Source organism: Aspergillus undulatus (genome assembly GCF_047715775.1).
Source record: "Aspergillus undulatus strain CBS 261.88 unplaced genomic scaffold BDV17scaffold_24, whole genome shotgun sequence".
Taxonomy (NCBI): domain Eukaryota; kingdom Fungi; phylum Ascomycota; class Eurotiomycetes; order Eurotiales; family Aspergillaceae; genus Aspergillus; species Aspergillus undulatus.
In genome coordinates this window covers 315,373-327,626 of record NW_027396628.1, presented here as the reverse complement: position 1 = coordinate 327,626, position 12,254 = coordinate 315,373, and the positions used below count along the sequence as shown (strand labels likewise).

The window sequence follows — 12,254 nt, the reverse complement described above, 5'->3', positions numbered from 1 at the left end:
CGCCGCTCGACCACTTGTTGCAGTTTGCTTTTTCAGACATTTGTGGGGGGGGTTGGGTTCAAGCAGGGCTTCAGAGAGATGCAGTCGTATGAAAATGCAGGGAGTGGGAAAGATAGAAGAAAAATGGTGACAAGGGAAGCCAATAAATCCTCCTGTCTGGCTTCCGTTAATTCTATCGAGCTTACCATTTAGTTGATTCACGTTCGTAGCACTTGCATTGAGTTCGCTTGGCTGATAACTGCAGTCTTCTGCGCCTGGCAGCGCCTGGCACGAGATGGGGGCAGATCTGATAGGCGGGCCGCAGGGGGCCCTTGACCCCTATCGCAATCATTATTAGCACGAACTAATACGTCATCCGCAGAGGCCAGATCTAGCCTCGAGAGCGGTGTTCTTGATGTAGCTCGGGCCGAGGCTAGTTGGAAGATACCTCAGTCCCCTGGCGCTTCATCAGGGAGGCAAGTTGTCACGAGTCCGCCTCTCTCCTTATCGGATGGTGGGTGGCTTCTCGCTCATATTCACGGAGCCCCAAAGTATCCTGCGTCGCGCATGTTCTAGCCATGTCCAATTGGTGAACGAAATGAGATTGTTCCGGATAAGGCAGGGGCTGAGAGCCACATGTCCATGCCCAGGCCTCGGCGTCTGCGAACACGAGCATTTTTTGGCCTCGCAGGAGTTGCGGGGAATCAACGTATTCTGCGTCTGGTTGTTCAGTCAGCGTATTCTCTTTATTGGTTTGTCAAATAGGAAAGTGTCAGCCACACAAATAATCATAGTGTTGGACAACGATCATTACTTGGCTCGACTCTCGTGTTGTTGGACGGCTGCAAGCTCCTGCGGCTGTCGTTATATCAATATTTCTTGGCCATTGTTCGATGTAGTCTGATGACTTATTGGTTGTAAATACGCGTCAAAACGGGTGATAGGAAGGCTTCAGCGATGGTTCTTTTCCAGGTTGTGATGTAAAGGTGTCGACGTGAATGTTGTGAGCTTTCTGCCCCAGGCACCAACGTCTGATGACATTGTCTTTCTCCTTCTCCCTCTCCTCCTCAGCCCAACACCACTTTCTGGCCATCGCAATGCTATCCTGCTTCAAGCTAAAATTACGTTGAATCAGACGTGGGTCATGCTGTTGCCCGCTGGCTCTCTTTTATCCAGTTCAAGGGATCCGTCAACCTTTGGACCCACGAGGTCACGATAGTCTGCACCCTGCAGAGAGCTCAACCAGAGCCGAAGAGCACGTAGGTATTCACTCCCCCAAAGAGTGTGTTCGTCGACTAGCCCTGATACTCATATTCAGGCATGCTTCGCGTCTTCTTTGTAGGGCACTAGCCTCTCGGCCACAAAACGGTGCCTCGAGATTGGTCAGCTTGTTCCCAGACTGGCGCAGACCCCAGCGTGTGTCCATGGGTACTTCATGCCCTTGTGGCCCTTCGTCTACTTGCCGTCGCTGGGTCAGATGTTCGTTATGGCCCTGAACAACTATTGGCTTCATCAACCTTTTTTTTGGCTCTCGGCTCCTAGTCGCAGCTGTCACAGTTTAGCCTAAAGCCACCGTGGGGGCACCGATGCAAAACTTCATCGCAGCACCGCCGAAACATGCAATCCCCTCGGTCCTCGCCGAACCGAGAATATCAACGAAACTAGTCAAGATACTAGCAAATAAGTGGTGGGACTACGCGGAACATCGGTTATCGTCCCGAAGACCAAGACATCGGATGAACTCCGGGCTAAGACATCCCACTTCCCCGCCTCCACACTTAAGGAACGCGTCCCAGCAATCCAAGATTTCGAAGCATTATCCAACAATCTATTACAGTGACAAGCTAGTTCATCATGACCAAACCGTCAATTGGCTTTGTCGGCCTAGGGGCCATGGGCTTTGGCATGGCCACCCATCTCGTCAATCAGGGCTACCCAGTTCATGGTTTCGATGTCTTCCCGGCCTCTGTTGACAGATTCAAGGCCGCAGGCGGCATTCCATCGTCTACTCTACGTGAATTGGCTGAGGGAAAGCAATATTACATTGTCATGGTAGCTTCATCACCGCAAGCACAATCTGTTCTCTTTGGAGACAACGGTATCGTGCAGTGTACGTCTGTCAATTGATCTAGCAATCAGGCACGAAGCTCACAATTATTAGATTTGCCACAGAATGCTGTTCTTATGCTTTGCTCAACAGTCTCATCCATGTACGCTCAGTCCGTCGTTATCGAACTTCAAAAACGCGGTCGCAGCGACATCCTTTTCGTCGACAGCCCTGTCTCTGGGGGCGCCAAACGGGCGGCAGATGGCACACTATCCATCATGGCCGGCGCAACAGACAAGGCTCTGCAAGCGGCGTGTGATATCCTGCAGGAAATGTCGGACGAGAAGAAGCTATACCTAGTTCCCGGTGGTATCGGAGCTGGCAGCAACATGAAGATGGTACATCAGGTTTTGGCAGCCATTCACATTTTGGGTGCCAGTGAGGCCATGGGCTTTGCCGCTCACCTTGGTCTGGATGCTCGGGTAACTGCTGAAAAAATTTTTGCCTCGGATGCTTGGACATGGATGCATGAGAACCGATTTCATCGGATGGTGGAGGAGGACTGGAATCCTGGAGCCAGTGCTTTGACCATCATCTTGAAGGATGCTGTATGATTTACCCCTCACTGTTGATCAATCGGTCACTAACAATTTGCTGTAGGGGATCATTACCACAACTGCCCGCCAACAACACTTCCCTACTCCTCTTTGCTCTACCGCCGAACAAGTATATATCTCAGGACTAGTACATGGATGGGGTCCAAAGGATGACTCGGCCATGGTCCGACAATATTATACCAAGCCATTGTCGGAGGTATCTGCAAGCGCCGATGCTGAAGCTGCGACCGAACTAGTCTTGGAGCTGATGCGAGGTGTCAACCTTGTTGCAGCTGCAGAAGCCGTTTCATTCGCACGACGTCTTAACGTAGACCTTGCACAGTTCCATGGCCTCGTCACGCAGGCTGCCGGGGCGAGCAAGATCTTCATCGAACAAGGGCTGGAGATGATTGAAGGGCGCATTGGCGACAAGGCTCCGACTGGGTCGCCGACGGTAGACCAGGTCGCTGCCAGACTTGAGGCAGTTGTGCAGAAGGCACGGGATCTCCATTGCCCCCTGCATCTGGGAAATGCGGCACTGAATGTTCTGTTTATGGCTCAGAGACATGGATCTGGTGGACAGAGCAGCACCAGTGTGATTCGGGTTTATGGCCAGTAGTGAATAGCTTTACAATGTATTATGACTGAAGCGTTTGAATCGATCCCCATATATCTCAACCAAACTCCCTTCTGGATAGATTAGTCTACCACAGAGTAACCAGGCCTCAGAACCGCACTAATGATGAGATCAAGAGGTTGTCTGGGCCACCCAGAGACCTATTATACTTGGTGCCCGTATATGGCGCGTATCCTGACGCGTGGTGCTTTACAAGGACTCAAGCCTATATTCTTCACACCTTTGGCCTTCAATCACTCTGAGCAAGTGCGCTGCTGGTTGCGTGCCTCCAAACTTACGACCTTCGAGATGCCCATTCCGACCAAATCGTCCACAAATTCCTGGTCTATTACTTCCCATATACTACTTAGTCTTTTTGTATATTACTCGCCCGGGATGCAGGTATCCGCAACTCCGCAGTCGCCGAGAACACCGAGCCAGAACAGCGATATTTACACACAACAGGGCTAATCCACCGGAAACCAAGAGGAAATCTGATGAGACGGTAAAACCTCCGAGAGACAGAGATGAGCTTGAGAATACTGACGTCTGTCGGACCAACTCCGGGGGGGCGCCGAGATGCGGGGAGTATACGAAGGCCAATGTGGGGGGCCATTGCTATTAAACACCTGCACCTCACCTATCTTCCTCCATCCATTACCACAACCTTTATTTCCTTCTTCTACTCAACCTCCTTTGACCTTCAATTTCTTTCCAAGCCAATATCCTTGAGTACCGAAAGAAAAACCACCACCATGCCCCTCCAAACAGAAAACCTCGCCCTCTCCATCCTCGACCATGCCTCAAAACACAAGTACGCCATTCCCGCAATGTGCGTCTACAACGTCGAAGGCATCCTCGCGACCGTCCGCGCTGCCTCCAAAAAGCGCTCCGCCGCAATGATACAGCTCTTCCCCTGGGCAGTGCACTACGCCGATGGAATCCTCGTGCACGCTGCAGCCGAGGCCGCCAAGTCCGCGGACGTCCCGGTGTCAGTGAGCATGGACCACGCTCAAACACCGGAGATTATTCGACGCGCTGCGGATCTGGGTGGGTTCGATAGTATCATGGTTGATATGTCGCATTATGAGAAGGAGGAGAATCTGCGACTTACGCGGGAACTCGTTGCATACTGCCATGAGCGCGGGATTGCGACGGAGGCGGAGCCAGGCCGGATTGAAGGGGGTGAAGATGGGGTTGCGGATACAGCTGATCTCGAGGGGATGCTGACGACACCTGAAGAGAGCGAGGAGTTTGTGGGTACAGGTATCGACTGGCTTGCGCCTGCTTTTGGGAATGTCCATGGGGAGTATGGGCCTAGGGGAATTCAGCTCGAGTATGATCGTCTGCAGAGTATTCAGGATAAGGTTGGGGATCGAGTGAAGCTTGTGCTTCATGGGGCGGATCCGTTTACGAAGGAGATTTTTCAGAAGTGTATTGAGTGTGGGGTGAGCAAGGTCAATATCAACAAGGTGTTGAATAATGAGTATGTGAGGGTGCAGAGGGAGAAGGCAGGGAATGTGCCGCTTACGGCGTTGTTGGAGGAGGCGACGGATGAGATGCAGAAGGCTGTTGAGCGGTGTATGGATATGCTGGGGTCTTCGGGGAGGTATTGATTGACTGGTTTGGGGGTTCTTGGAGTTGTATTTTCTTGATAAGAGCGCAGACCTATACCGCAGTGCCGACCAACCAATATCATAGTTTGCCCTTCTCGTCAGCACTATAATGATTACCAAGATTTCCTTCGCCCATAGATCCAAATTTCCAAGCGCTATCTTAACCGCTTCGTCGCTCGGCGTGAGCATCATCTGGGTTGCTGCACCATTGCCTTCTAGGTAGCAGCCTCGGTAAGGACAAAGGCCCGAGACCGGCAAGACGGATGGCTCCGAGAAGGGTGACACAAGTACGAGCACGGCAGGAATTCCGGGGAATTGACCACAGTCTGTCGATATCTTGGCTTTTGATTCAAAGAACTATTAGCTCAATTCTATCGGATTATTGGTCAAGAACAAGTCGCATTTGTGGAGCCTATTTTGTAAATTGTGATTATGTGAGAGGCTGCCTGTAGGGGTATATGTTTATGCACTTGGCAGGGGTCACCACTTACACTCCAGCTCTAGTTCATAATATAATTGTTGATAAACAAGACAAAGACATTGTTTAACCGGGATGGTTTCATCCACTAATTCGCCCATGTGATACTTATTTATAGCATAGCTGATGAACATCGAGTCATTTGTATAGCGGGGCGGTCGGGTTCCGCGCGTCTCCGCAATCGTCACCCGGCTTCTCCTTCATCCTTCCTCTCCAATCCCTCTCCTCACTCCCCTCACGGCCACCATGATCCCAGTCGAGCCCTTCTGGGGGCCTCAAACCTCCTATCTGAAGTATGCTTCCCATTCGCAAAACCAATTGACCCGCCATTTACTAACAATGGTCTCAGCTTCTGCGAAGAAGACTACGTAGTAACCCGCTACATCGCCGAGTTCATCAACACCCTCAGCAGCCTCGTCTACTGCGCCTTCGGCCTCTATGGGCTCTCACAACTTCGAAGGAGGGGACAGGTGACTGTCTCGAGATGTATTCCGTACTTCGGCCTCATTGGCGTTGGGGTTTGTTCCGCGGGGTACCATATGACGCTGAAGTATCATACGCAGATGTGTACGTCTTCCGCCTACCTTACGTATCATTCGCCATTCCTGCCCTCCGACTACATTTCAAAGTAGCTAACATATGGATTTGTATTATGATAGCCGATGAACTCTCCATGCACCTCTTGACAACCCCCCTCCTCTATCGCATCATCACATTCCAAAAAGACTCGACGTACAAGAAACGCGCAGGCATAATTCTCTCCTCGCTCTTTATGATCGTCATGGTTGTGCATATGGTTATGGACGAATTCCTGCTTCACGCTAGTTCGTTCGGGACGGCCGTGCTTCTGATCACCACGCGCACCATGAGGACGATTCCGCAGCAGATACCGAATTTGGCTATTCGGGGCAATGTTAGGCGGATTTCGAGATTTGGACTTTGTATGACCCCTCTTTTTTTGTTCTTCCTATGTGGCTACTTTTCTGTATTTGTGATTATGCATGCTAAACTGTGAACAGGCTGCTTCATTTTCGGCTACGCCGTCTGGTTAGTCGACAACTTTATGTGCCCGCACTTGACGTCCATTCGAAGCGTCGTAGGGACCCCGCTCGCGTTCTTCTTCGAGTTGCACGGCTGGTGGCATGCCTTTACGGGGATCGGTGGGTATATTGCTGTTGTGGTCGTGGACTTGATTACGTCGGGCGAAGTCGATCGCGATCCGACCGGGGATATGGCGTTTCCGGTGTCGGTTGTCGCTAGGCTGTTTCGTGGGTGTGTGAAAGAGGTTGGAGCGGGAACGGGACAACGGGAGAAGAAGGGGGAGTGAATAATGATTGAAACTTTTCGGTTCAGTCTTGGAGGGTTTGATCAATATATGTATATATATACACACATATGCAGCTCTCGCTGGGGAAGTAGAGCTTGGGCCTCGACGTTATGTCGCTGGATATATATCTCGATTACCTTGCTAAGAGGACCAGCGATAATGACAACCGGCCAACTAACCACTCACTCGAAAATTTACACATATCTTCGTGACCTAGGCCTCTAGGATGAAAACCCTCTCAGGCTCCGGGCATTTGCCCCTGCTTCCTAACAATACGATCGGCAGTATATATCGGTCATGATTACCCAACATCTCGATTCTGGAGCCTCCACTCCACGCGCTTGTCCAAGCCGAGGTGGATCCATGAATAATATAGAATGTCAATGCATTCATTCGTTGACGGTAATTTGAACACTGCACACCGGCAATCCGTGAACCCATCCCAGAGCGCAATGCGCAGCGCATTTATCAGACTTAGCCAGCCAGCCAGCCCTCCATAAGCTGCCCCTCCCGTCTACACCAGCGCATTTCAAACCGCAAGGCAAAACAAAAAAAAGCAAGGCAAAAAATGGACGGTCAGGGAATCGAACCCTGGACCTCCCGCATGCGAAGCGGGCGCTCTACCAACTGAGCCAACAGCCCAAGATGTGAGACTGTGGCGAATATCTTGCTACATGAAATTTTGCAGAGGGTGAAGGGAAGGGCCGATTCACTGCCGATCTACCGCCGAGCCTCGTGTTCGTGTGTACTTCGGGGAGATGTAGGGCTGCTTGGCGTGATACGTGGTACTAGTAGTACTGAGGGAGGACACTTTCTATATACAGACTAATTGGGACTGTCGCAGTAATAGGAAACCCGGAAACGAAACGTCTAATTCGTTGGAAAATGGATATTCACACATTTACACCTATTGAAACATTGCACGTCAATGGCCTCAAAAGCAAGGGCAAGGGAATAAGCTAGAGCAAAAAGTACATAGGGAAAGAGAAAGGTAAAAATAGCGATGACCAAAAAAATGCTAGACAAGGGAATGAGAATGAAACAGTTTTATGATTTCCTCCGACTAACTCCGTCCGTCCGAGAGAGTTGGGCTTCGCTCCGAATCTAGTGAGCAGCCATCATCTTCTTGATCTCGGCGATGGCCCGGGCCGGGTTGAGACCCTTGGGGCAGGTCCGTGTGCAATTCAGGATGGTGTGGCAGCGGTAGACGCTCATGCTGTTGTCGATGGCGTGCTTGCGCTCGGCGGTCTTCTGGTCACGGGAGTCGGCGAGCCAGCGGTAGGACTGGAGGAGGATGGCAGGACCGAGGTACTCCTCGCTGTTCCACCAGTACGAAGGGCAGGAGGTCGAGCAGCAGGCGCACAGGATACACTCGTACAGACCGTCCAGCTTCTTACGGTCCTCTGGGCTCTGGCGGTTCTCAAGACCCTAGAAACATTTGTGAGCATTCGGTTCGGGGAAGCATAGCGACAGTTCAAATCCTTACATCTTCCGTCTTGGTATCCCGCTGCAGGTAAGGCTTGATCGACTTGTACTGTTTGTAGAACTGGGTCAAATCGGGAACGAGATCCTTGACGACGTAGGTGTGTGGCAAAGGGTAGATGCGAGATTCCTTGGCGGTATCGGTGGGAATGCGGCCTGCCATATGCATTAACTGACTGTCCCTATCTGCTCCAACCCGGCGACGCAATACATACACAAGCAAGCAAGAGTGTTGACACCATCAATGTTCATCGCACAGCTACCGCAGATACCCTCTCGGCAACTCCGTCGGAAGGTCAGAGTGGGGTCGATTTCGTTCTTGATTCGGATGAGCGCATCGAGCATCATGGGGCCGGTCTTGTTGAGGTCCAATTCGTATGTTTGCATCTTGGGCTTCTCCGCGGGGGCATCGGGGTTCCATCGGTAGACCTGGAATTTCTTGACCTTGGCCGGGGGTTCCTGCACACGATCAGATCTTAGCGGCCACGACGACTCGTTCTGGGCTGGCGATGTCGCTCACCTGAGAGCCAGACTCAACAGTCGCATATGAGCGAGCGAAGGTCGCGGGGCGGAAGAGGGGCCTTGAGGAGGCGAGGATGCGCGAAGTTGTGCGAAGAGAGGCCATGGTGACTTTTTCCTTCAAGCCGACACTGGGGCGAATTGCGAAGGGGCGGTAGAGAATGGGTTTGTACAGGCAGGAAGAGGTAAGAGTAAGGAAAGGAGGTGAGAGTATTCGACAGACAGCGGCCCACCAGCAGGAACAAGCAAATGAAGCCTTGATGAAGCGAGGATCAAAGAGTTCAAGATGGACAAGCGCAGCTGGTTTCTGCCACAGAATGGTAACCTCGGGTCTGGCGGTCGGCTCAGTGCTGATTCAGCTGCCGTCCGCCAATCACGCAAGGGCTAATTACAAGCGTCGGGCGGACACGGCGGCCTTTGAATCGATCCCATTTCCTGTCACTGGCCACTGCCTACGGAGTATATCTATCATACATGCAGACTGCCGTTCTTTGAGCCGCATGTTATTGATCAATTATTTATACCATTGAGTACGCTCGGATCTATCCATAACCCCCTTGATCATTCTCTGCATCCGGCTACGCGAGCTCCCTTGACCCTGCCGGAAGACGTCCGAATTGCCGTCACTTGCCGACAGTCATGTGATTACGCCCTCCCCCAATAGGGAATGGCGTCTTTTGCGTGGTCGCCTCAGGCACCAAGGGAAGGCACAGTACTTCTGCCTCAGGCATAAGGGGCTGCAAGGCACCGATAAATGCATCTCGGAGAATCATGATCGGGGATCGAAGCTCTGGTCTAAGAGATATAGCAAGTATCATCTAATTCATCTCCGATTACCGACCCGAGGCGTCTCGCTCATCATTATTATGATCGATGGTACATAGATTGAAGCCCCAATAGATGTCTTACTGGAGATTAATTCCACCATTCGTGATCGTTTCTCTCCCCAGTGCACCTCTAGCAACAGGCTTGTCACCTGCAAAGGCTCTGCCGATTAATATCGAAGTCTTATTACCAGCCGGCATGGATATTGCCTTTTATAAGTCTTGCGCGTCCTCACTGACCGCTTCTCACTTATCCCGCTTACGGCATCGACACCCTCTCAGACGTAAGAGATAAGGGGACGTCCTTGTTCGTTGCAGTCTCATGCTGAGTCTCAAATGTCTTCAGTAACAGGCTACCCGATTATCAACCGATTCCTGAAGCCATCTTCAAACGATGGTTATTCATGCTACGATTTGGCGTGAGAGTTCAAAGCCGAAGCGCGTGGCAGGCTTGTGGATCAACGGGTCAGACTCAAAACAGCTATCCACAGTGGATCATCACTAACGTCACCAGGTGGCAGATGCAGGAACGATGAGGCCTCAAGCCAGGGACCTTCGCTAACTCGCTTCCTCTGTTGTGATCACCAGTTCAGGAAGATTTGATTTCCGATTGAAGGACCTTTTGAACCCCTCAGTCTCACCGGCTCCACCCATCTCCGAGGACACTTGCAAAGACAGCCCTACCTAAGCCTGTGCACGGCTTTACTCCTGGCAACGTCTGGCAGCTTTACAAGAAGTCAACAATTTTCCAGCAGTTACATTTTCCCATCTCTCAGTAGATTATCACGATAGACAAGTCAAGAATGTCAAGCACCATCACACCCCCCGCCAAGACGGAGGAATTGCTTGTTTGCTCGAAGCTTGCACCAAGTGCCGGCCCTGCTAGCGAGATCATGAAACGCAGCCAATTTCGCACGCCCCGGTTGTCTTGCATATGGTTTGAAGGCGCTCCATGTAGAGTGGAAGCCGAACCAGACACTCGCAATAGGGCTTCGGAACCCCCTCTCTTTATCTGATGCCACCAAGAGTGTCCCCAATCAAGGTGGATAGGTCCGGTGGACTCAACTCCATAAGGGAGCGGACTCGGCGGAGCCATCACCTAAGTTAATATCAAGCCTCCCCCAGCGCCTCAACCGCCAGAACCAGGGATATAAAACCCGACTCTTCCTCGCTTCGATCCATCTAGTCCATCCCACTTTCAACCACAGTCTCTCTTTTGATTTTCTTCTGTTTTCTCTCTCTACCATACCTCTGGCAGGTCCATCCATTCATTCTCTCAACCACCAACACCATGAAAGCCGTCTCCCTCCTTTCCCTCGCAACCGCAGCCCTCAGCAGCAGCGCCGCAGCCGTCTCGGTCTCCGGCTCGGCAGAGGGCTTTGCCTCCGGCGTGACCGGCGGCGGTGACGCCGAAGCCGTCTATCCCGACTCCATCGACGAGCTGGTCTCGTACCTTGGCGACGACGAGGCGCGCGTCATCGTCCTGTCCAAGACCTTCGACTTCACTGGCAGCGAGGGGACTTCTTCTGAGACTGGTTGCGCGCCTTGGGGTACCGATGATGCTTGCCAGGTTGCGATTAACGCCAATGACTGGTGTACCAACTACCAGTCTGATGCGCCGAGTGTTGATGTTTCTTAGTATGTTCCACCCCTGCTACCATTGTGTGAAGGGATCAAGTGCTAACGCGACCTCAGCGACAACGCTGGTACCCTCGGTATCACCGTCAACTCGGACAAGACTATCCTGGGTGAGGGCTCCGCCGGTGTGATCAAGGGCAAGGGTCTCCGTATCGTCAGTGGTGTCAGCAACGTCATCATCCAGAACATCGCCATCACCGACATCAACCCCAAGTACGTCTGGGGTGGTGACGGTATCACCGTCAACGACGCCGATCTTATCTGGATTGACCACGTCACTGTATGTCCCCAACACTCCCCCCACACTTCTCATGAATCGCACCTAATACTGACTAATTTGTGTTTAATAGACCGCCCGCATCGGCCGTCAACACATCGTCCTCGGCACAGAAGCCGACAACCGCGTGACCATCTCCAACAGCTTCATCAACGGCGAGTCCGACTACTCCGCCACCTGCGACGGCTACCACTACTGGGGCATCTACCTCGATGGCTCCAACGACCTCGTCACGCTGAAGGGCAACTACATCTACCACACCAGCGGCCGCTCCCCCAAGGTCCAGGGTAACACTGTTTTGCACGCTATCAACAACTACTTCCACGACAACTCTGGCCACGCGTTCGAGATTGGCGAGGGCGGTTACGTTCTTGCTGAGGGTAATGTCTTCCAGGATGTTACTGCTGTTGCGGAGGACCCTATTAACGGTGAGGCGTTCTCTTCGCCTTCGGAGTCTGCTAACGAAGCTTGCTCAACTTACCTTGGCCGCGCTTGTGTGGTCAACTCCTACGGCAACTCTGGTGAATTCACCCAGGCCGACGAGGATGTCCTCAGCAAGTTCGACGGTCAGACCGTTCCTGATGCCACCGCCGCTAGCGAGGTTGCCGCCAGCGTCTCCGCCGCTGCTGGTAACACCCTCTAAGCGCGCAACTTCCCCTTTTTGATTCCGCGTGCTGTTATGTATTGTTGAAGAGGACTTCAAGCTTATATATTTTCGCCTTCAATTGAGACTGTCAGTTACGTGATCATACCCAGATTAGATAACTAATAGTGTGGCATTAGGTAGCTAGCTAGCCCGCTAGTCAAGTTGTCTTGTCATGCCTTTAGTAATACATTAGAGAAGAATACAAACTC

General features: G+C 52.0%; 5 protein-coding genes and 1 non-coding gene across 6 annotated transcripts; 4 read left to right on the top strand and 2 right to left on the bottom strand.

The window, feature by feature from the left end:
* The first annotated feature begins 1,663 nt into the window (after positions 1–1,663).
* On the top strand, positions 1,664–3,245 carry BDV17DRAFT_90590 (NAD binding domain of 6-phosphogluconate dehydrogenase-domain-containing protein). Its single transcript, XM_073765318.1, has 3 exons — positions 1,664–2,089; positions 2,141–2,634; positions 2,687–3,245. The coding sequence occupies exons 1-3, from the start codon at positions 1,834–1,836 to the stop codon at positions 3,239–3,241; spliced, it is 1,305 nt and encodes a 434-aa protein (XP_073615608.1). The 5' UTR covers positions 1,664–1,833; the 3' UTR covers positions 3,242–3,245.
* A 673-nt stretch (positions 3,246–3,918) lies between these two features.
* Positions 3,919–4,910, top strand: BDV17DRAFT_263554 (class II fructose-bisphosphate aldolase). Its single transcript, XM_073757917.1, has one exon. The coding sequence runs from the start codon at positions 3,994–3,996 to the stop codon at positions 4,852–4,854; it is 861 nt and encodes a 286-aa protein (XP_073615607.1). The 5' UTR covers positions 3,919–3,993; the 3' UTR covers positions 4,855–4,910.
* Positions 4,911–5,556: 646 nt separating this feature from the next.
* BDV17DRAFT_263553 (ceramidase) lies at positions 5,557–6,892 on the top strand. The gene is made up of 4 exons (XM_073757916.1): positions 5,557–5,625; positions 5,682–5,899; positions 5,992–6,273; positions 6,352–6,892. The coding sequence occupies exons 1-4, from the start codon at positions 5,579–5,581 to the stop codon at positions 6,657–6,659; spliced, it is 855 nt and encodes a 284-aa protein (XP_073615606.1). The 5' UTR covers positions 5,557–5,578; the 3' UTR covers positions 6,660–6,892.
* A 336-nt stretch (positions 6,893–7,228) lies between these two features.
* Positions 7,229–7,301, bottom strand: BDV17DRAFT_t82. Its single transcript has one exon. It is a non-coding gene; the product is annotated as a tRNA-Ala (tRNA).
* Positions 7,302–7,492: 191 nt separating this feature from the next.
* Positions 7,493–9,024, bottom strand: sdh2 (succinate dehydrogenase iron-sulfur protein subunit SDH2). Its single transcript, XM_073765317.1, has 4 exons — positions 8,662–9,024; positions 8,357–8,600; positions 8,146–8,297; positions 7,493–8,087 (listed from the first exon to the last, which is right to left on the bottom strand). The coding sequence occupies exons 1-4, from the start codon at positions 8,764–8,766 to the stop codon at positions 7,764–7,766; spliced, it is 825 nt and encodes a 274-aa protein (XP_073615605.1). The 5' UTR covers positions 8,767–9,024; the 3' UTR covers positions 7,493–7,763.
* A 1,654-nt stretch (positions 9,025–10,678) lies between these two features.
* On the top strand, positions 10,679–12,227 carry BDV17DRAFT_90549 (polysaccharide lyase family 1 protein). The gene is made up of 4 exons (XM_073765316.1): positions 10,679–11,122; positions 11,180–11,402; positions 11,473–12,132; positions 12,183–12,227. Exons 1-3 carry the CDS (start codon positions 10,776–10,778, stop codon positions 12,040–12,042), a joined length of 1,140 nt encoding a protein of 379 aa, XP_073615604.1. The 5' UTR covers positions 10,679–10,775; the 3' UTR covers positions 12,043–12,132; positions 12,183–12,227.
* Positions 12,228–12,254: the final 27 nt, after the last annotated feature.